The sequence below is a fragment of the Balaenoptera ricei genome, chromosome 8 (genome assembly GCF_028023285.1).
Source record: "Balaenoptera ricei isolate mBalRic1 chromosome 8, mBalRic1.hap2, whole genome shotgun sequence".
Classification (NCBI taxonomy): Eukaryota; Metazoa; Chordata; class Mammalia; order Artiodactyla; family Balaenopteridae; genus Balaenoptera; species Balaenoptera ricei.
The window spans coordinates 105,878,665-105,901,440 of record NC_082646.1 but is presented as its reverse complement, the minus strand read 5'-3'; the positions used below and the strand labels follow the sequence as shown (position 1 = coordinate 105,901,440).

At 51.8% G+C, this 22,776-nt stretch overlaps 1 protein-coding gene across 9 annotated transcripts in view; it reads right to left on the bottom strand.

The window, feature by feature from the left end:
* Positions 1-9,910, bottom strand: part of MARK2 (microtubule affinity regulating kinase 2) — a 57,810-nt gene extending 47,900 nt beyond the window's left edge. For 4 of the 9 annotated variants that reach the window (XM_059931845.1, XM_059931851.1, XM_059931853.1 and 1 more), the window contains exon 1: positions 9,279-9,909. In XM_059931845.1, coding sequence (XP_059787828.1) covers positions 9,279-9,332 — 54 coding nt within the window. In that variant the 5' untranslated portion in view covers positions 9,333-9,909. Of the gene's footprint in view, positions 1-9,278 lie in introns of all 9 variants that reach the window. The other 5 variants (XM_059931852.1, XM_059931855.1, XM_059931849.1 and 2 more) reach the window with 3 other exon arrangements.
* Between the last annotated feature and the right edge of the window lie 12,866 nt (positions 9,911-22,776).

Sequence of the window (22,776 nt, the reverse complement as noted above, 5' to 3'; positions counted from 1 at the left end):
CAAGAGTGATGACATCAACACACATCATTTAGCCTCTGGAAAACTCCACTGTACACTGGTGAGAGAATGAGAGTGAAACAGGCAAATACTGCATTAATGTTACAATGAAAATTATTTTGACTTTGTATAGCACCAAACAGGTCTTAGGGACCCCAAGGGTCCCCAGACTACACTTTGAGAACCAAGTTCAATTTTGTGCTACCAAAATTAATAAGTGCCTCCCCAGATCTCTCCCAAGACAGGATCTAGAGTTATGGCATTCCTGATTGGTCAGAGGAAACAGCCTAGAACTAGCTTAGACCCTGTCACCAGGGAAACTGGGATGCCATCCCTAATAAGTTGTCAAGTTGCCAAGCCTGGATTTACTGAGGAAGGTGGCTCCAGAGACACAAAAATAAAATGTTTTCTAAAGCAGTGAGTCCTTAACTTTACAGAAATCAGAGGAATAGGAGAAAGAAAGGATTGGGTGGTTCTGGGATTTTATACAGGAAGGCGATCTCAGACTAGCAAAATTCCTCTCCTGAGCCATGCCACAAAAGCGGCATACTGGGCTTCCCTGGTGGCGCAGTGGTTAAGAATCTGCCTGCCAATGTAGGGGACACGGGTTCGAGCCCTGGTCCGGGAAGATCCCACATGCCACGGAGCAACTAAGCCCGTGTGCCACAACTACTGAGCCTGCGCTCTAGAGCCCGCAAGCCACAACTACTGGGCCCGCGTGCCTAGAGCCCATGCTCCGCAACAAGAGCAGCCACCGCAATGAGAAGCCCGCCCACCGCAACGAAGAGTAGCCCCCACTCGACGCAATTAAAGAAAGCCCGCGCGCATCAACGAAGACCCAACGCAGCCAAAAATAAATCAATAAATAAATAATTTTAGAAGTTCCCTTTAAAAAAAAAAAAAAGAGGCATACAGGCATACAAACAGGTAAGGCAGTGGTACATGGAGATGAAAACCCAAGATGGACAGTGAAAAGGAAGGAAGAGAGTTCAAAGAAACCAAACAGAAAAAAAAAAAAAAAAAAAGGAAGTGAGACACAAGTCAGCAGAGGGGTCAAAAGGAAGAGGAAAATGCACTGACAGAAACATTCCCTGATGAGCTCTGCGGCGACACTGCTACCTTTCTCCCTGGCCACAGTGGCAGTGTGAAAAAAACTGAGCAACTTACTTGCTGTTCTGATAAGGCATTCAGGCTCTAGAAGTGGCAAGCAAGGAACATCAACAGGAACCAACTGAGACCAAAATCTCGGCCCAAGATTCAAAGTCCACAAATCCACAGGAGCTGCTGAGAAATGACTGTCACCCTCCCTCCCAGGCCTCACAAAGGGGAGGCTTTCTTTTCATTTCAGAAAAGCCAACAAAGGTAACAAGAACCTGCCCTTGAAGGCCCCTCTGCTAGTGAAAAAGGAACCTAAAATCATCAGCTGCTAAGTTCCCATGTGGTCTTTAAGAGAAACAGGGAGCTTTCTCCTGTTGCCAAAGGGTAAACACTGCACGTGAATACAGGAACACAATGAAAGAAATCCTGGCACTAGGTGGGGCCTCCTCTAACACCCGGATCCCAACAGCTCAGAAAAGCCCACGCTCCAGTAACTTTGGATTTGGCCTTCCAGCCAATGAAGAGACTGCACATCCACCACCACCACCACCACCACCATTCACACCACAGAAATAATGGGCAGGCAGAGGGTGGTGTGTTTTTTTTCCCTTTAATCAATAAAGTTGCCTAATATTGATATCTTGTAAATAAACGAAGTATCATTTTTTAAAAAGTGCTTTCAAAAGTACATAAACCTCTCCAACAGCATCCTATTTTCTTTCAGATATCTGATTAAAAAAGAAAACTAAAATAAACAAACAAATTAAAAAACCCAGAAATGCTAGGAAAAGCACCTACGGAACCCCAATGGCTGGAAGAGGCCAAGATTCTTCCAGTCATTACAGAGACATTCCAAACTACGTCCCTTATACTGACCTGGAGTTGTGTGGCGCTCAGAGAAAATTCACTAAGTTGCTCAGCTGAAACAACGATGACGATAATTATTACATCCTGCCAGCACTATTGTAAGTGCTTTATATTCATTAACTCTTTTAATGCTCACAACAACTATATCTCTAAGATAGGTACTATTATTACTCCTTTTTCTTTACAGGCCTAGAGGGATAAAGTAAGCCCAAGGTCACAGTAGGGGCTGACCCAAGATTCCAATACAGGGACTCTAGCTGCAGAGCCTGCTCTGACCACAGTGACACCATTTATTGGAAGTCCAAAAGTGCTGGGATCTCCTTTCAACTCTGCCATAAGCTCAACTCAATCAGAATGCTATGCTAGACCAAGAGGGCCTAAGGGACCCCACTTCCTGTGACTGGAGAACCAGTAATTCAAACTCTTTTGGGCAAAAACAAAGTAACAAGTCAAAAATGCTGCCAATGCTATGTGCCAAGGCAGTCAAAAGATGGCCATCTGTGGAGAGGAGGTGGGGAAGTGATGGGGTAAGGGAAAACCAGCAGACACTCGGGTCTAAAGAAGGTGAAGGAAAAAGGGGGCCACCCTGCATATAGGATATGAGTAACCAAAACAAAACCTTCAGTAAAATGGTCCTCAGGAGAAGCAATGAGTAAACCACTGTAGCAGCAACAAGGACATAAGCTAGAACTCTGCCTGCAGGTAGCTGCACTCATTAATCACCAAGCTTTTGGATTTGGGAGCTTTCTGCTTAGTGGGAGACTGAGAAAACAATCTGGCTACATCAGCAGCACCTGCAGTCTAGTCGCAGGGGGCTCAGAATCCTGCTATGTCCCCTCCCTGAGAAAGATTCCCTACTGTGTTCAGGAAGTGCCAGCACGTGGTGACTGAAGGCTCCCACCTTTCCTACAGGTACCTTGATCACGGACACTCAAACTGTTCCCCATGGCTGAAGTACCTGTTAAACTGCCAAAGATCAAAAACTATTCTCTCTCCTTTTTTCTTCTCCAGCGGGCCTGGACAGACAGTACCTATGTACCGATCCAAAAGGTCTGGGGTCTGGTTGGATTTAGCAGCCAGATCACGACAGCCAGGAGTCCCGATTCCCTTCCAGATTCACACGTGGGGAGCCAAGCACAGACCTCCTGGCCAGGCGAAGGGCCTTTTGCCAAGCTGTGAACTGCAAAGAAAAGGAGCTCTATCTTACAGCTTCCAGTGAAAGGTGTGTAAGACCAAGTTGCTTTGAGTAGCATGAGGTGTGGAGAAAGCCCACTCACTGGAGAGGCCCAGCTCAGAGACCCATTCAGAATTAGGAGGGAAGGTGGTTGTTTACAGACATCCTCCAAACTCATGCCTCAATGAGCAGAGCCCCAGAGGAGGCAGATCTTTGTATTGCCAATTTCCCAAACAGCACAGAGGAAAAGAGGCCGAGGCGGCTCAAAACTAGCTTGACTGGTTATACAGAGAAGCCGCTGGTCTGCCCCGCCTTCCTTATGTTAAAAAGAAAAAGGTGGCTTGGAGCCAGCTGTTGAACCCACCCCTCCCCCCCGCTTCACTGTCCCACAGGATCCACCTAGCCACCAAGACCAGTGTCCATCTCACCCTCCCTCCTACCTACTTGTGATTCTATGACTTCATAAGCCTAAAATCAATCATTTGCTGCACAAGAGGAAATATATTTGTTTTTTGCCCTTTTCCAATGAGAAGGAATAAATGAAAGTAATGGGGAATGAGTGCCAACCCAAAGACAGACATCTGTGGAAAGAACTCCCCACAGGGACCAAAAAAACTTCAAACACTCTAGACAAAACGGACATTCAGATGAAGGGATCTAGCCTATTTATACCCGGCAAAGGAGAAGCAGGTCTAGCGGGCCAGAGAAGGACCTGGGATCCCTCCTCCTCTGAGAGAGAACTGGAAACCAAGGGGGCCAGATGTTCTCTTGGAGCTTTTTCAGAACCAGATGTACCATCTCAAAGTCTAAAAAACAGCAAAGACATTCAATAGCTCGCACTAAAAGGGCTGTGGTGGGGTAGTGACGCTCTGCTCCGAGAGCTAGAACTTTCAGAGTTAACATGGCGATAGACAGCCTCTTCCCATGCCACAAGTGGGAAATGGGTGGTTTCCTCCCCCACAAGGTTTGTAAAGCCTTACTCTTCCCTTTGCTGAGACAGAAGGAGAAAATGCATAGGTAACAAACACTTCAGTGACTCATATTTGATGAAGGCTGGGAGAAAGCCTGGAGAATCCAAGCTTCAGGTGCAAAATGTACAAATACTGGAATCTACCATGAAGAAAAGGAAACCCAGCCACCTATCTGGTTTGTCATTTTGCTGAACTTCCGCTGAAGGAGGAAGGGCCAGGTTTAAACTCCACCCACCCTTTCCACAGCCCTCTCAATTTTTGCTTTGACGCAGGAAAGCGGCGAACGTGGCAGCGTCACCACGGCTAAGAGAGAACCAAACCTTTTCCACGTCTCCTCCCAAAGCAGAGGCCTAGTGGTCAGTCTACAGCTTAACCCAGCGCAAGGAGCTGGGGCTGGACCTGGTTACTGCAGGAAAGCCTCATCAGGCAGCCTCGGGGAAGGAAGGATGACCACCCTCCTTGCCCTTTCCATCTGCTGAGGTTACTTCATCCCAATCCATTAATGAGCTTCAAAGTGCGGCTGGGGGGAGTCCATTTAGCAGAGACGCTATCATGGGGCCAAGGGTGGCGCCCAGCCCCCACCTCGCTTGTCGATAATGGGCCACAAGGTCCGACACTTAGCTGCACTCTAGGCATAAAATATTCATTTAAGTCGACATAGTACATACAAGGAAAGTCATGGAAGCTCCTGGGAGAAGAGGAATGCCAGCCAGGTGGCTAAGTGCTCAATGGGAAAGAGTTCATGAAGGCATGGGTTAGTCCTGGTCAAATGCCCACTGAGAATTAGGCTGTTCTGTCCAAAGGGGAAGCAGTCTAGTCTGAGATGTTTTTGACTCCCAAGAGCTCTAACCATGCAAACCTCTCAGAAAACAAATTCTCAGTCTTTTCCTGCCTCACAGGCATCAACTCTGTTTAAGACATCGATGCTGAAGAAAACTCAAGCCCAATCTTTGGTCGCCATCCGAAAGATTCAGTTATCCCTGTGCAAACTTGATTTTAATCTGAAGCAGGACGAATTTCAATGACTGCCTTGTATCCATCTGTTTAGCTATTTCCCAAAGTCCACAGACTAGAGAGAAATTATTACAATTTACTAGGTAGCTACCTTTACCAGGTTCAAAGTTTGTAGTATGGCAACTGTATGAACTCCAGGGACTCCTAGAGCCCTTGGTCTAACAATACCTCTTTCCTGTTTCGAGGGTGAAGCAGAAAGTAAGATTATATGGTCTGACATTCCCCCACACCCCTGACCAGAAGGCAGCACCACCAAGGAGCCCCTGGCCAGGGTCAAAGGGCAGAGGTCGGAGTCAGCACCCAGAGCATGGGGCTTGCTGCACACAGCCTGCAGGACAGGGAGTGAAACGAGAGCGAACCGAGCTCTCTACAAAACAGCACTAAAACCAGATTACTCAGTGAAACATTCAGCCAGAGTCAACACTGGGATCCAAGGGATATGTGTGTTTGGAGTGGCTCAGTGGTTCTGTACAGGATTCTAAAAGTTAGATTTGCTCTCTCACCCACACTTCCAAACTCCTCTTCCCAGAATCACCTGAGAGAAGAAACAATGCCACTCACTCCCTGGAAGGACAACAGCAGCCTCCTCCCTCGCCCACTGCAGCAGAGGCAGAGGCGGGTGGGCAGTGAAAGCCCCTTGCTTTCTCTCAGGTGCTTTCTCTCAGGAGCCCTCTCTTGTGGTTCCTGAGGCCCAGAGGTGGGGCAGGTATGAAGCCAACGTAGGCCCTCTACCAGGTGTTACAGGAAGCTTTCTCCAGCGGCAGGTGGACTCTGCAAGTTGGACCCCTCTCCACTTGCCTATTACTGCTGCTGCTGGCTGGAAGACGAACAGTCATCTTGCTGATTGCTTTCACCACTGCCAAGCCTCCACGCCAACAGAGCCATTTGGAAAAGTGAACAGAAAGCTCAGCTCTCAGATTAAGAATGCCCAAAACTACCAGCCCCAGGTCACAACCCTCTTTCTGCAAAAGGAAGAGTCTATGACTGTGAAAAAGCACATCTGCAATCAGGTGTCACAAAAATCACAATAAAGACAGGGCTTAACTTTCTTTTTATCTCCTACTTTCACTGTTAGAAGCAGAGTCGACAGCAAACAGGCAATCTCTCTGCAACACTAGGTTTATTTTATGCTTCAACATTTTGTGTGTGTGTATGTCTGTTTAATTCAGATGTGATCAAAGAGCTCCTAGAAACAGCTTCTCATCAGCCACATGTTTTAAAGAAAGGGGGAGAGAAAGAGCAAGAGGTTGGAGCTCGAAGACAACCAGCAGAGTTTGTTTACCTATTTTCTTGTGAAACCAATTTAAATAATTTAAATCTAAGTAAGATAATAGAGGACCTTTGGGGGAAAGAAATCAAACCAACCAAATCCCTTGCTTTTTATTTCACAACATTAAGGCTTATGCAATGACCACTTTAGCTAGAATCGCAACAGGACCGAGAAGAGCTTTCTGGTCTCACCTGGTGGCATGATCTAGCCCAAAGGAGACCAGTGCTTCAGGCCTCTCTAGCCTTATGACCAGAGGAGCTGCTACTTGTCTTTTTTCTTGTTTTAAAAAATACTGCACCTGCCCGTTATGTTTTTCGAAATCCACGCTTTTACTGGAATGAGACTTAATATCAAGTCAATGGTGCGGCTACCCTGAGAATGACAGAAGAACCAATGAAGCGGCTCAGGGGAACCTAAATCCACAGAGTGGAAACAGGATGAGTAATTCATAATTTGGAACAGGATGACAACGTATGCAGCCAGTGCTCTGGACAAAGTTATCAAGGAGCAGCTTACGTTCCCAAATGGTTCACAGAGTTCTGCTATCACAAAATCAGTAGGCGTGCACCGGGTTCCTACTATGCGCTCAGCATTATGTGAGGCTTGTAGGGAAGAGAGGAAATCAATGCACACATCACAAGAAAAAGACCGAGGCAAGAATACATTTACACTGAGTAAAGAGCACAAAGAAACCACATTGAGGCACTCTGTTACTCTACTTTGCTGAATACAATGCCCCCCACAGCCTTGCTGAGAGAGTAGGCACTCCACCGCCACTCCCCAGATGCCTGAGGGTGCCAGTCAGTCACTTGGCCTCCTCCTACAGCTCGGAATCAACAGTCTGGGAAAGTCCTCTGGTTAAGCAGGGTTTACCTGCTAAATAAAGGCTGTGATAGGAAAAGGAATGGAACAGGCAACCTCAAGAGGGCCTCGAGAAAGTGGTTCCCGGTAAGGAGAGAAAACAGCTGGCACTGGAGGGAAAGACTGTGAGATACAGGCCATGCTCCAGTTTCCAAACACCTCAGTCCCATACAGAACCAGCTGCCAAACCCGCTGATGAAATGGAAATCAACCATCACTCCCTCTCAACCCAATTCAACCCCAGAAGCAATCAGTCACTCCATCAGTAATGAAAGGGTCAACCACTGCAGAAAACTTATCCAGAACTCCTCTTGAGTTCCTGACTGCCCAGATGACAGAGAGTGAGGGGGTAACAAAAGAGAAAAACATCAGAGAAATGAAAAGAGGGTAGATTTTTCAGAGAAAGTTGTTAATATGCAAGAGAATATAACAACAGTTCTATTGCACTAAGGAGAAAGAAGTAAACAAGATGAAAACATAAATAATGTAGTGAGGGAGAAGGATGCAAAAAGCATTTCAAGCCCCACAGGAGAAGAGCTCTTTTTTCAAGTCAAGTTTTTTTGGCCTAGTAAAGTTCTCCACCAAGGTATGACAGGCAGGGGACTCTCCACAGAGCAGGCAGCAAGGGACACTAGAGATGGTGAAAGAAAGGGGAGGGGTGGAAAGTGGACGCCTCTCGGCTAAGAGGTGAGATGACACAGAAAAGGCTAAGGCTTGGGTGACAGATGATAGCAGTGATTGCCAGGATGAGGGGTAAGTGTGTAGCTCAAGAAACTAGCGTGCAAAATTCCTGGCCCGGGGGGTTACAAAGACTAGCCAATCACAAGGGGATGGATAGGGGCATATGCGGGAAAAATAAACATGATGTGAAGAAGGCAGGAAACTAATATGGAGATTAAAGGCAATCCTGATTAAGAGGCATAGTAAGTAAGATGGGGTGAGGGGAGAGAAACCAGAAGGCAACAAGCAAGGGGGAAGATACTATGTAAAGTGACAGATCCAGGAGCGAAGAAACAAGAAAGCCTCACGGTTTGTGTTGCGGAGTAAGAGGACAGAAAGGCAAGGACGGGGATGCAGCAAGGCCTGGGAAAGGACCGAGCAACAGGTTGTGTAAAGGGAGTGGGGCTGAAATAGTGAGTGTCTTTCCCTCGGTAGGAAGAGCCCAGGGAGAAGGCTGGTACAGCACTCACAGTGAGAAACAGGAGGCCAAGACTCAAAAAACCCAAACCCCAGAGGAAGAGAACGTGAGGGATCCAAAGACTCTGAAGGGAGTGAAGACTGGAACCCCAAAGACAACCTGTGGGAAAACTATGCGCATGACAGCTGTACGGGAAAACACGGAAGCAACAAATGCCAGCGCGAGGCTCCAGGGAGCTCCTGGAGAAGAGAAGGGAAAGTGATGAGCAAAGAGTAGGCGAACGATTTGGAAAGGTGATGAGGGTGGAGCTGGTGGGTTGCAAGCAAGAGGGAGAGCACAATCTGGAAAATTGCAAGAGGCAGGGTAGAAAGCCGGGGAACTGGAAGGGGATAGGGATCGAGAACACACTCCGGGGCGAGGACCCTGAGGGTGATACTGGGACTGGGAGAACCGGTGCGGGCGGAGGGGAAGCGAGGCTGGAGGGATGGAGGAAGAGGTGGACAACGACCTGGGGCAAATCGCAGGGTGCTAGTCGAGGAACAGGAGGGTGGCTGCTTTAAGCGTGGGTGGAGGAAGACCAGAAAGGCCCCCGAGAGAAAAAGGGAAGAGAAGAGGAAGCTGGGGAGGTAACACGGAAGAGCGCAGGAGGGCGGTGAGGGGAGAAGGGGGGGGGGTCGGCAGAAAGACAAGTGTGCAGCTTGGAGTCTGGACGAGGTGGGTCCCAGGAGAGGACTCGGAAGGGAGATGTACGGGGCCAGGAGCCAGATGACAGGGCAGCCGAGGCTTACAGGATGGCAGCAGGGGCACGAGGGGAGCTGAGGAGGGAGGAGGCTCTGCAAGGTGCAGGGGCCCAGCCAGAGAATTCGGGGAGCCCTTAGGGCTCCTTACCTGCTCGGTGTCCCTCTCGTTCAGCGTGGGTAGGGGGGTCCGGGCGCTGGACATGGCGCCGGTATCTCAGGGGAGGGAACCGAGAAGCTCGGAGGAAGGGAGGGAAGGGAAGGCGCGGAGCCCGGCCGGGCGGGGCTTCTCACAGCAGGGGCACCCGCCGCATGGGCCCCGGCCGGGGGTGCGGGGAGGCCGGACTGCCGCTCACGCCAGCCCGGGGATGCGCCGCTCGGGCTAGGCCGCGCCGGCTCCGAGCGGCTCCAGACCGCACCCCCCCGACCCCCGGCTGGGCTGTGCCGCCTTTCGGCCGGGCCGCGCCGCTCCGCCTACTCTCTGCCGCCGCAGCCGGCCGCCTGCCTCGCTCCTCCCCTGCCCTCAGCGGCACTGCTCCGCGCCCGGCACACAGGCAGCCGCCGCCGGACCTGCTGCTCCCAACATGGCCGCCACCACCGCCGGCCCTCGGCTCTTTCCGCCGGCAGCAGCCGGAAACATCCGAAGCGGCTAGAAACGGGAGGGGGGCGCGCCTTCTCCTCCCGGCCACGGACTACTGGTGAATTCCGGAAACACCCGAAGAAGGTAATCCCGGGGACGCGCGCGCCTCCTCGATTCCGAAGACGAAGCTTCGGCTCTGTTTGCGGAAATCCACGAAGGGACTCCGGGTACTCCAGCCACGCCCACAGGCCTTTCCCCGCCCACTTCAAACTGGCTCTCGGCAGTTTCCGGAAACACCCGAAGCCGCCCCGCTTGCCTTGAGCCGGCCCCGCCCCCATCCCGCCCCGCCGCCGCCGGCGGTCGTCGGCCATTTCCGGCAACACCCGAGGCCGGGCGAGCCTCGGGTCATTCCCTCGGGTGGTACCCAAAGTCTGACTCTTCGTTTCTTTCCGTCAGTTTTCGGGTATTTTCAAACCTTGAACAGGGAGCGTGGATCACGTGTGCGTGTTACCATTTGACTAAATAGAAAATAAGGCTGTTAGCCATCCCTGCTGTTGGCATCCTTTGGTTCTAAGGCAACATCCTGTCTGTGTGTCCTTTCGTCTCTCAGCTAGCTCATTAAATACATCTCGTTTATCATCCAGCCTGTCTATCAACATGTGTGTCACCTGTCAGATGCAGCGTTAGTCTATTACCTGTCTACCTACCGTTCATCACCAGCTGTCATCTATCCTGCCTTCTATTTATCTATCCATGCACCCCACATCTAGTCCACAGGGCTCCTCAAGGTCCCAGGCAAGCACCAGGTAAACGTCCTTGGCTCCCAGCTGCCGGAAGCTGCAGAGATCCCCCCAGCCCTGCATTCCACCTCCAGCTGTGTGTAGTGAAAATGCTGTGTGATCTTGGAAAAATCACATAACATCTCTGTTTAGACTCCTCAACGTTCCTATATTGACAGAATCCATGCCTTTGTTCCAGTGATGACATTCTAAATAACATCTTTGAATTTGTTACCTTTTTTTCTTTCAGAAAAAGTCTTTTGCTTGTTCAAACTAGCACAAAAGGGCATTGCACTATGGCAATGAGTCACGCCAGTTCCCTTTTAACTATCCCTGTGGGGTAGAGAGCAGGAGAGACATTATCTTAATTCACATTTCAGTTATCCCTTCTAAGACAAGGAACTCATAGGAAAGAAAAGAGAAACTGGTTGAAAATGAGGATTCCTCAGGATGGCACAAAGAATGGACACCTAGAGAGGTTCCTTTCCTTCTCTGGTCTCAGTTTCCCCAGCAATGAATTGAGGTCATTAGATTCATGAGCTCTGAGGTCCCTCTCATCTCTGGAGAGCCCCTGACTTTAACAGGAAGTCCATGTGGCAACCTGAGTTCACTCTTCACTTCCTCCTAGACTGTCTCACCAGGGAGGGGCAGTAGGCTGGCTGGTCTGATTCCTCGGGCTCTCAGCTGCCCCCACCCATTGTATCCTGGACATGTTGAAAAACCACCACTCCCAAACCTACCCTAAGTTCAACAGCAGATAAGGTAGGCAGAAGCCAGAGTCCCCACAAGAGCCAGAGACGAAGCTCAAGTAACAAGTTCCCAAAGGTACAGGAGGAGAGAGGCCCAAGGGCTTGTGGGGAAAGAGTGCTGGTTGGACCTCTGACACTTGACTTCCAACTCCAGCTACAGCTTATTGAGCAGAGCCCTTGGCTAAGTCAACCAGAGAAACAGGCAGCCAGACAGAAGCAATGAGAGGATGGTATGAACATACTTCCTAAGGCAACAGGTATGACCTACAGTCCTAGTAAATGCTCGGGACTCCATGACACCTCCTCATGCCCCACCTCAGCTCCATTCAGGCATCCAGCCCTTGAGGAAGAAGTTGGTGAAGGAACACAGAAGGAGGTGAGAGGGAAAAAAGAGGAAGAGGTGAAGCCAGAGGACATTCCCCGACCCCAAATTCATCCGGAAAAATCCATGAGAATGATGTGCCCTCTGGTGGCCAAAGGGAGATTCACTGTTGATTCCTGTGCCCCGTGTAACCTCCAAGGCTTGGGTCCCTGGAATAAGGGAAAAGAGGAGGCGGTTGGAGGAGCAAAGGAAGGTGCACTCAGGGGTCTTCCCTGGCCCCTGTCTAAGCAAACTTGACTAAGCAAACTCTACATCCTCCATGCTTCTACTCACTCAAGTTCTCATCCCTGCACTCTGCCCCTTAGCCCCTGCCTCCATCCTACCTGTTCTCTCCTCTTCCTCGCAAGGCTGTCTAACCGGTCTCCCTGCCTAGAGTCCCTCCAACCTGCCCCACCAGCCATGCCAGAATAATCTTCCTAAAGTCCAGCTCCAATTACATCTCTGCCCTGCTAGAAGGCTCTCACCAGCTCCCCTGTGGGTTAGGCAGTCTGATTTCATGGGCCTATGATCTGTGCAGTCACACAAAGCCCCACACTTAAGAAGGGCCTTGAGCTTGATTTAATGCTCTACTGTCACCCCTCTTGAAATTTTTACCAAGGGGGCCCTGCATTTTCATTTTGCACTGGGCCCCACAAATTTTGTACCTGGTCCTGGTGGTAGGAAAAGACTTCGGGCTGCATTGAAACCTTTGCACAATCTGGCCTCAACTTACCTTGTGAATATCCTCTCCAACTAGGTATCACTGGTTGACACCTCCCTTCAATTCGTGCCCTGCCACCAAGCTCTCTCACCTTCATGCTTTTGTTCGGGCTGATCAATTGCCAGTCACCTACCTCACCTGGAATTCTAGATGTCCTTCAAGATCCAGTTCAAATTTCGTCTTCTCATACCCACCTAGTCCTCTTCAAAGATTAATTATTGCCACACATTTACCTCTCTCTAATCTGCAAATTCATTCATTCATAAATCTCTATTGAGCATCTACTATGTGCAAGGCACTGTTCTAAGCTCTTCAGATATATCAGTGAACAAAAGATCTCTGCCGTTGGGGAACTTACATCTCGACTGGGGAAAGACAGACAACAAACATAATACATGATAGTAAATATTAAGTGCCATGGGAAAAAAACTAGAGTCAGCTAAGGGGGATCAGGATTGCAGAAGTGAGGTGAAGGGATGGAAAACAAGTTGCAGTATTAGGGTGGTCAGTGCAGGCCTCACTGAGAAGGTGACACTTGAGCAAAGACTTGAAGGAGATGAGGGAGTGAGCTCTGCCGCTGTCTGGGGGAAGAGCATTCTAGGCAGAGGGTGCGGCCAGTGCAAAGGCCCTGAGGCAGGTGCGGGCCTGGCTGTTTGAGAGTGTGGGGGTAAACAGTAGGAGAAGAGGGCAGAAAGGTGATGTGGGGCCAGGCCTGGTGGGCCGCTGCTTTGGCTTTTTCTTGTAGTGAGGTGGGGAGCCACTGTAGTGACATGACCTGACTGGCTGCTGGGTTGAGATTAGAGTGAAGGGGCAGGGCAGGGTTTCCTTCTGGAAACCCTGAAGGAGGCTTTTATGACAATTCAAGTGAGAGATGACCATGGCTCGGAGCAAGGCAGCAGTGGTGGAAGTAGTGAGAACTGGTCAGATTTGTGATAGATACAGCCGACAGGATTTCTTTCTTTCTTTTTTTAAAAAATAAACTTATTTATTTAATTTTGGCTGTGTTGGGTCTTCGTTGCTGCGCATGGGCTTTCTCTAGCTGCAGCGAGTGGGGGCTACTCTTCATTGCGGTGCGCGGGCTTCTCACTGTAGTGGCTTCTCTTGTTGCGGAGCACGGGCTCTAGGCATGCGGGCTTCAGTAGTTGTGGTGCACAGGCTCAGTAGTTGTGGTGCGCAGGCTCAGTAGTTGTGGCTCGTGGGCTCTAGAGCGCAGGCTCAGTAGTTGTGGCGCATGGGCTTTGTTGCTCCGTGGCATGTGGGATCTTCTCGGTCCAGGGCTCGAACGCGTGTCCCCTGCATTGGTAGGCGGATTCTTATCCACTGTGCCACCAGGGAAGTCCCCAGACAGGATTTCTTTTCTTTTCTTTTCTTTTTAATATACAAATTTATTTATTTATTTTTGGCTGCATTGGGTCTTCGTTGCTTCTTAGGGGCTTTCTCTAGTTGTGGTGAGCGGGGGCCACTCTTCGTTGAGGTGCGGGGCCTCCTCATTGCAGTGGCTTCTCTTGCAGAGCACGGGCTCTAGGCATGCGGGCTTCAGTAGTTGTGGCACGTGGGCTCAGTAGTTGTGGCTTGCGGGCTCTAGAGCGCAGGCTCAGTAGTTGTGGTACATGGGCTTAGTTGCTCTGCAGCATGTGGGATCTTCCCGGACCAGGGCTCAAACCTGTGTCCCCTGCATTGGCAGGCGGATTCTTAGCCACTGCACCACCAGGGAAGTCCCGGCAGGCAGATTCTTAACCACTGTGCCACCAGGGAAGCCCCCGACAGGATTTCTTGTTGGATTGGTTTAGGAGGTATGTGAGAGACAAGAGCTAAGGATAATTCCAAGCTTTCCAACCTGAATAACTGAAAACAAAACAAACACAAAAGTAAAGGCTCTACCACAAGCCCCAGACCAGGTAGAAACCAATGGATAGGACCAGTGCTCCAGGGCAGCCATGTTGCCCACCGGAATCAGGGAAGGCAGGGGTTACCGATTCCCGGCACCAGAGGCACAGGGGCCTTAGAGTAGCAGTCCCCTGCATGCGTGGGCCAGGAGGGGAAAAGCCAAAGGGAGCCCAAGGTGCTGGATGGAAGATACCTCCATTCTCACCCCTGTGAACCATTGCAACTCTTCTCCATCTTTCTCCTCCCACCCAGTGAAGCCAGAGAGCCTGCTCAGGCAGGCCACCCTGGGGGGTAGGGAGAGCGGTCCAGAATTGCCCTCTGATCAAGAGTCAGATAACGGGGTGTGGCAAGACCCACACATGCCCTTTGACTCACAGAGACCCTCCCATCTCGCTGAGCTTTGCTCTCTCTTGATGTCTCTGAACTTCCATCATGCACTTTCTTTCTTTCTTTCTTTCTTTCTTTCTTTATAATTTATTTATTTATTTATTTATTTTTGGCTGTGTTGGGTCTTTGTTTCTGTGCGAGGGCTTTCTCCAGTTGTGGCAAGCGGGGGCCACTCTTCATCGCGGTGCGCGGGCCTCTCACTATCGCGGCCTCTCTTGTTGCGGAGCACAGGCTCCAGACGCGCAGGCTCAGTAGTTGTGGCGCACGGGCCTAGTTGCTCCGCGGCATGTGGGATCTTCCCAGACCAGGGCTCGAAGCTGTGTCCCCTGCACTAGCAGGCAGATTCTCAACCACTGCGCCACCAGGGAAGCCCTGTTTTTTTATTTTTAAAATTTTATTTATTTTTGGCTGCATTGGTTCTTTGTTGCTGTGCCCGGGCTTTTCTCTAGTTGCGGTGAGCAGGGGCTACTCTTTGTTGCAGTGCACAGTCTTCTCATTGCGGTAGCTTCTCTTGTTGCAGAGCATGGGCTCTAGGCGCCCGGGCTTCAGTTGTGGCTCGCAGGCTCTGGAGCACAGGCTCAGTAGTTGTGGCGCACGGGCTTAGTTGCTCCGCAGCATGTGGGATCTTCCCGGACCAGAGCTCGAACCCATGTCCCCTGCGTTGGCAGGCGGATTCTTAACCACTGCGCCACCAGGGAAGCCCCATCATGCACTTTATCGCCATTACCATACACCATATTGAATTTAGGACATTTCAGAGATGTTAGAGTGTGGGCAGATGTTCATCTTAGAACTGATGGAATAGAATATGTTTATTATTCCACCAGGATGTGAGCTACACTAGGACAGGAACTCCCAGGCTCCTTCCCTTTTCTCAGGGCTAACCCACACGGAGAGCTGCATCCTATGTGGATATACTCACACTCACAAGTGGGAGGCACTGTTATTTCCCTCATTTTTCTCAGAAGGAAATTGAAGCATAGAGAAGCTTGGTCCCTTGCCAGTGGGAGTGGGAACAGGGGAATGAACTTTGGGCTTCCCGGCCCATGAGAGGTGGGTTGTGTAGGGTAGTGGGCAAACACACAGACCCTACTGCCAGGCTGCTCCTTAGCAGCTCTGTGATCTTAAGTAAGCCTCTTAACGTCTCTCTGCCTTAATTTCCCCATCTGTTAAATGGGGATAATAAAAAGTACCTACCTCACAGGGCTGATTTGTGAGGCTATAATGAGATGATACGTGAAACAGGCTAGGGCAGAGCCTGGTGGACAGCCAGCGCTTTGTGTGGGCTGCTGTTATTATCAGGCAGACTAGCCAGCCTCCCTGAGGCTTCTTTTAAGTCTCTCTACTATATCCTCCCCACGTCCCGGAAGCACAACACTGGATCAGATGTAAGAGAGTCCATCCTGGCCCCAGCTCTGTCACTCACGGATCATGTGGGCCGTTAGGTAACCCCCTTGCCCACTTGGGGCCTCAGGCTTCTTCTTTGCTCTCTGCGGGGTCTTCCATAATGCTGTCGACTGAATGTGTGTCTGCCCCCCAAGATTCATATGTGGAAATCCTAATCCCCCCGAGGTGATGGTATTTGGAGGTGGCGCCTCCGGGAGGTGATTATGTCACGAAGGCAGAGCCCTCATGAATGGGATGAGGAGCCTTATAAAAGAGACCCCACAGAGCTCTCTGGTCCCTTCACCGAGTGAGGACACAGCAAGAAGACAGCTGTCTATGGACCAGGAAGTGGGCTTTCACCAGACATTGAATCTGGTGGCACCTTGAACTTGGACTTCTCAGCCTCTAGAGATATGAGGAATAAATGTCTGTTGTTTATAAGCCATGAGTCTATGGTATTTTGTGACGGCAGCCTGGACAGACTAAGATAATCTCCCAAACCCTAACCCAGCGACAATGTCACTCTTGTCCTTCTTCGCCCATGACTTGGCACTGTGCCTGGGGTGGAGGAGACAGTGTTCCTGCCAGCCTTGCTCATATGTGCCTAGCGCAGCAGGAAAGTCCAGCTGCCCATGGAGGTCACTGTATACTGACTTGGGGGGAGGGGGAGAGGAAGGGGCATCAGGCAGGGAGGCCACCTTCAGTGTTTGTTCTCCTGGGAGGAGGTGCCATTTGGACCAACTCACATTCCCATACTGGGTCACTGTCTACAGGCAGAGTTCTGCCACCTCCATCGCTAAGAAGGTTGGGCATTCTGGATGGAAAGCCAGGCTGCCACGTTGGCAGAAGCAATGTCAGTGGGAGGCAAAGGGGAAAGCAGAAGTGGGCAGTTTTTACTGGGGCTCAGAGGGGGGATACCCAAAATGGATGATCTGGGGCCTGTGGGAGCATGGGGACCGGAAGAAGCAGCAAGGAAGGCTTCTTAGAGGAGGTGATGCAGAGTCAGACCCCAAGAAGAAGCAGAGGACTGCAAGGAAGGACCGGCAGAAATAGGAGCAGCCCGTGGAGGCATGAAGGAGGCCGGCTCTCAAGGAGTTCCCATCTCATGGGGATGGGCCAAGAGCAGCCTCAGACTTGGAGCTGGCAGAGGGGAGTCGGTACCAGCTGGCTGTAACTGGCCTCCTGGAGGACGAGGGGCGGGGGAGGCCGGCCAATGACTCATCAGTGTCTGAGATGATGTCCCCACATACCCAAAGCTGCATGCTTGCTCCTGGCTGGCTGGCAGCAGGTGTGTCTGGGGGAACACTCCCACTTTCCCTACCACCTCCCCATCCTCCCTAGGGAGGACAGTGGCTGAGGTCCCCAGCCCCAAGGACAGCAGGGACATTTTCTGGCCCTGGTGGTGTCCTTGGTGGTTCCAACAGTGCTGGGCACATAGCAGGCTGTCTGTGAATCCCCGGGGAACGAAAGCCACAGGACTTTGGCCCTCCTTGTCCCCTTTGCCCTGAACTCCCTTTCCCTATGTAACTGCATGGCTCTCTCTGTGCTTAAATGTCTCCAGAGGAAGCCCTCTCTAGCCCCCAACTCAAAACTGAACCCCTTGACGAATGAACATGCAAGGATATCATGGGAATGCAATCAGCCAAATCCAGAACGGAGGAAATTCTGTCCACAGAACAAGCCACTGTGTTCTTAAGAAAAAAGAAAAGAAATAGGGAGAAAGAGGAAAGAAAGGCTGTTACAGGTTGAAACCCATCAACCAAATGCAGTGTGTGGAATGTACTTAGACCCTGATTCAAAGAAATCAGTTGTGAAAAGATTCATGGCAGAGTTCTGGAGATCGGTTGCGCAACAATGTGAACGTGCTTACTATTAAACTGGACACTTGAAAATGGTAAATTTTGGGGCTTCCCTGGTGGCGCAGTGGTTGAGAATATGCCTGCTAATGCAGGGGACACAGCTTCGAGCCCTGGTCTGGGAAGATCCCACATGCCGCGGAGCAACTAGGCCCGTGAGCCACAACTACTGAGCCTGCGCGTCTGGAGCCTGTGCTCCGCAACAAGAGAGGCCGCGATAGTGAGAGGCCCGCGCACTGCGATGAAGAGTGGCCCCCGCTTGCCACAACTAGAGAAAGCCCTCGTACAGAAACGAAGACCCAACACAGCCAAAAATAAATAAATTAATTAAATAAAAAAAAAAAAAAGAAAATGGTAAATTTCATGTTATGTGTATTTTCCCACAATTAAAAAAAGTTTTTTTTTTTTTAACATATTCATGGACCAATTGGGGGATGTGAACACTGTGTGGATGTTAAACGACATTAAGGGATTATTAGTTTTTAAAGTGTGATATATATTTTACTGAAAAGAGTCTGAATTTCCTAGAGATACAAACGCACCTATTTACAGATGAAATGATACAAGGTCTGGGATTTGCTTTTAAATAATCCGGAAGAGAAGGAGATGTGGGGAGATAAAGATAAACCCAAATTGGCCATATTTGTTGAAGCTGGGATACATCAGGGTTCATTGTTCCTCTCTCTCTCTCTCTCTCCTTTTGGGTGTGTTTGAAGATGTCCATCATTGGGAATTCGCTGGCAGTCCAATGGTTAGGACTCCGCGTTTTTACTGCCGAGGGCCCGGGTTTGATCCCTGGTCGGGGAACTAAGATCTCACAAGTCGCGCAGTGTGGGGGAAAAAAAAAAATGTCCATGATCAAAAGAGAAAGAAAAGAAAAGAAAAAAGAATAGTGCCCTTCCGTCACGCCCAGTGCTCTTCCCTGCTGGACACACTGAGAAGCGCCTAGTTTGCCGTCTGCCTCCCCTGGAATGGGGGTGTGGGGAGAGCCGGGGTGCTGTCTCTCTTGTTCACGGCTATATTCAAAACACCTGATCCGTGAATGCCTCTCATCCAGCTGGCAGCTGTGAGCCTGGGTCTGCGTGGCCCCTTGAGCCTGAGCTTTGAACAGCACAGTGATCTTAACCTTGGAGGGCCATGGACTAGTCTCTCTGAGGCCAACCGCTCACCCAGGAAGATGTGGGTGCCATGGTGGGCAAGTGGTCGGGTCAAGGAGAAGGAGTGGAAGGGACAGGGCAGGGTCTGGAAAGGAGAAGCCCCTCCCTCTGCCCTGTCCCCGAGGGCAGCCCAAGCTCATGTGGACATCATTGCACCTGGCACTGCTTTTGTAGCCTCCAAATACCAAGTCCAGCCTGAGCCAGGGTCAGAGGTCGCTGAGGGAGGCCAGGGCCAGCAGGCGGGACCCACCAGGGGCCCAGGAGCCTTTCAGGAGAAAGAGGCAGGTGAGGAACAGGACTCCCTACACCCTCAAAGCCCTCAGCTTGGTTCCCAGACATCGTCGCCTGAGACAGGTGTGATGAGCACCCGTCCACATTGCCGTGAGCCCCTCCAGTGGGTACTGCCAGGCACAGGGCATGATCCCAGCAGGGGCCAGGCCCTGGAGGACTCTGGAAGTTGGCAAGGCAGGGGCACTAGGCACCACTATCATGCTCCTGAGCAAAGGAGGTGTGAGCACTTGTCTCGAATGAGCTTCCCGACTCCCATCTGCGTCCACTCCAGCCCCAAGCCCTGAACCTACCGTGGGTCCCCAGGCTCTGGAGGGAAGGTGTGTCAGGGTCTTCCTAAAGCACAAACAGGCCATGGCGTGCTGGAGACAACAGCTCTGCAGTCAGACAGACCTGGGCTCAGCCAGGTTCTGCTCCTTTAGCCGCTCTGGGATGGCAGGCAAGGTACCACATGCAGCTCAAGGTGCCTCAGTTTCCTCACCTGTATCACGGGCACAAGGTGGGGTGACCCACAGTGGAGACCAGGGCAGGTGTCCTGTCTGCACCCCACAGTTCCCAGCACCGTGGCCGCCCAGGGGCCTTCATCCACGGCTGTGCAAGCTGACCCTGCAGGGTGCTTGTCCCAGCCCCTGCTTGCCCGGGCCTCCTAGATGCGGGGCCTGAGGAGACCTGAGGCTTTGCTGTTGGTGTTAGGGCGGCCAAAGAGGTGGCTCTGTTTCCTTTCTCTTCCTTTCTCGTGGTGCACTCTGTCCACGGAGTGAGGCTATTTGCTCGAGGGAAGAAAGGGACGGGCCAGATTCGGTGATATGAAGGCACCTGGTTCCAGGAAGGTGGGAAACAGACACACTGGTGTGCTGTAGAGTCACCTTACCTGTCACACCTGCAAGCAGCAGCCTCCATCCTGCCTTGCGGAGGTCAGCTGGGTGCCCCCTTCCCGAAAGACCCTCCGTGGGGACAGACGCAGAGGCTGCAGTCCCCTCAGAGACGCTCTCCCACCCCAGCCCCCAGCCTCCTCCACACCTCAGGGGTGCGCAGGACTTCACAAAGGGCCCTGAAGGCAGTCTCATTCCAGCCACACGGCTGTGTGTGTGAGGAATGGGGTGGGGGGCCCCTGGAAAGGGCGAGCGGGTTGGAGGAGCCGCGGAGTCCGGACCAGAGCAGTGACAGGACTGGGCGCTGCACGGGGGCCCAGCCAGTGAGCCTCCCCCTTTTCCAACCGTGCTCCCTCCTTTCCAACCACGGCCGTACACGCTGCAGTTTCTCTTCAAGGAGGGAAGGGGCTGCTTCTTCCCTGGTCTCGGACTGGCTTTGCCCTCAGGGCTGTCACTGGTCTCCAAAAAGAGCTCCCTGACTGGACCCCAAGGAGGGTAGTTGTGAAGGGTGGCAGGTGGCCGCCTTCAGAGCACAAAGGAGTACTGGGGACTAGGGGCGGGGGTACGGCTCAGGGGTCGGGCGGCGGCATCCTCTTCCCCCGCTCCTTCACTTGGTCGTGGCTGGACTTCAGCATCACACCTGGAGAACGTCACCACCATCAGCCACTCAGGTCGCTGATATTTGCAAAGGAGGCTTTCTTGGTGTCACAGGCTCTAGGACTGTGGCTCTGGCCCAGGCGGCGGACCCCAAGCAATCCTTCACCTACGTTCAGAAACTCCCTTCTGCACTCTGGGTGGAGCCACGCCCCGGGCTCCACTCTCTCCGCCTCTCCCTGGAAGCCCAGAGGTGCCCACAGGCAGCTCCCAGCCACACATGCTCACAGAGTCCCTGGGGTCCTGGCCGAGGCTGGACAAATCCTTGCCACCCAGGATGTGGGGCTTAAGCCATGGAACAACCACGTCACCAGCAGTCACCATGGCAGCCACCTCGTGCAGAGGACCACACTGCAGGGACCGGCCTGCACTGCAAAAACATCACATAGGAATACACACCAAGAGGGCACCAGACAAACATTTATTAAGCACCTACTATGCGCCAGGCCCTATGCAGGGCGCTAGGAAAATGAAGTCAATGCAATCCAGCCCTCGCCCAGAAGGAGCTCACAGTCTAGCGGGCCAAACCTTCAATCATAATTAACAGCCGCGAAGGTGCATGTAGCTTCACAATTGCACAATGAGCTTTTATATAAGTTCTCCCAACTGTCACCACCCAGCAACACAGCCACATTGTTTTAAAAGCACATTGGCATAAATGTAAACACAGTCACACGATTGAAAGGACGGACAGCGACCACCTGTGACAATTCATAGTCTGTGTTTCAGAGTCAGACTTTCAGCATTACTCATTCCTTCCTATTAGGAAGGATACAAGTTTTGCCAATTTGCAGAAATGGTGGTAGAGATACAGGGTAGTTCTATGGCCCCCCAACATCACGCGCTGGTGCAGCCGCCCTAGACACGAGGGGTCCTGAATCCTTGCCCTCTTTCCCCCCACCACACCACCAATCTTCTGGTCTCCCCTGGAAGAGGGCCCCAGATGTCCCGGGGCTCTTTCTCCCGAGCTCGTCAGATGGGGAGAAAGGACCACTTCCCATGAGCCAACCACGCTGAGATCACTCACACCTGGCTGAGCCCACGGGTGACACCAGCTCAGACAGGCACACAGCACAGCGTGCTCAAGCCCAGACCCTTCCTAATTTAGGGACCAGCTCTCTGGTCAGTCTCAAAACCTGACAGGGTTGGTGTCATACAGGAACAACTGCCCTGTGAGTCCTGCCTCTGCCCCGCCTCTCCCCGGCTGCGCGGGATCCAGCAGGAGCAGTGGAGCCGTCCAGCTGCAGAGGGTGGATGGCCCTATTTATCCCACTCACCCCTGGACTCTGAACGGGACAGTGAAGTTTGGGATCTGAGAGCCCTCTGTGCCTCTCTTGAGAGCCCCCTTCACCAAAGAGGAAAACCACAACCCTACACAGATTTGGCTGGTGATGGTTAACTTAGGAGGATAAGGGGTTAGGAGTCTGGTGAAGAGTCGGGGAACAGGAAAACCAGCCAAAGGCTTGGTGTAATTAAGCCGAGGAGAGGGCGGGCAGACCATGAGGCCGAGTGTTCAGCGCTGAAAGGTTGGGGGCGTTCAGGACCCCACCGCCTGCCTTCCTTTCCTGGGGCAGGGGGAGGGGAGGTTTCTCTTCCCCTGCACGCTGGCCACAGCCAGGGCACTTTGTAAAGGTCATGTTAAGTCTCAGCTCCTCCCCTGGGCCCCCCAACGTGGCCTGTCTTGGACAGACAGAGGCTTACCAAGTGAGTCAGAAGGTACGACATGTTAAAGGTGTTTCTGACCCCATTTGGAGGGCACGGGTAAGGGGAGGGGGCGAGGTGCCCTGCTGACTGACTCAGCCTCGGTCTGCTGGGCCAACAAAGCCTGCCCTGACCCTGTTCCAGCCTCTGGGGCAGCAGCTTTCTGGCTCACACCCAGGACCACCTCTTAGCCCTCCTCAAGGTCACTCCAGGAGGCCGGATATCCTGCTAGCAAACCCCTTCCCCCAATGATGGCCCAGACGGAACTCTC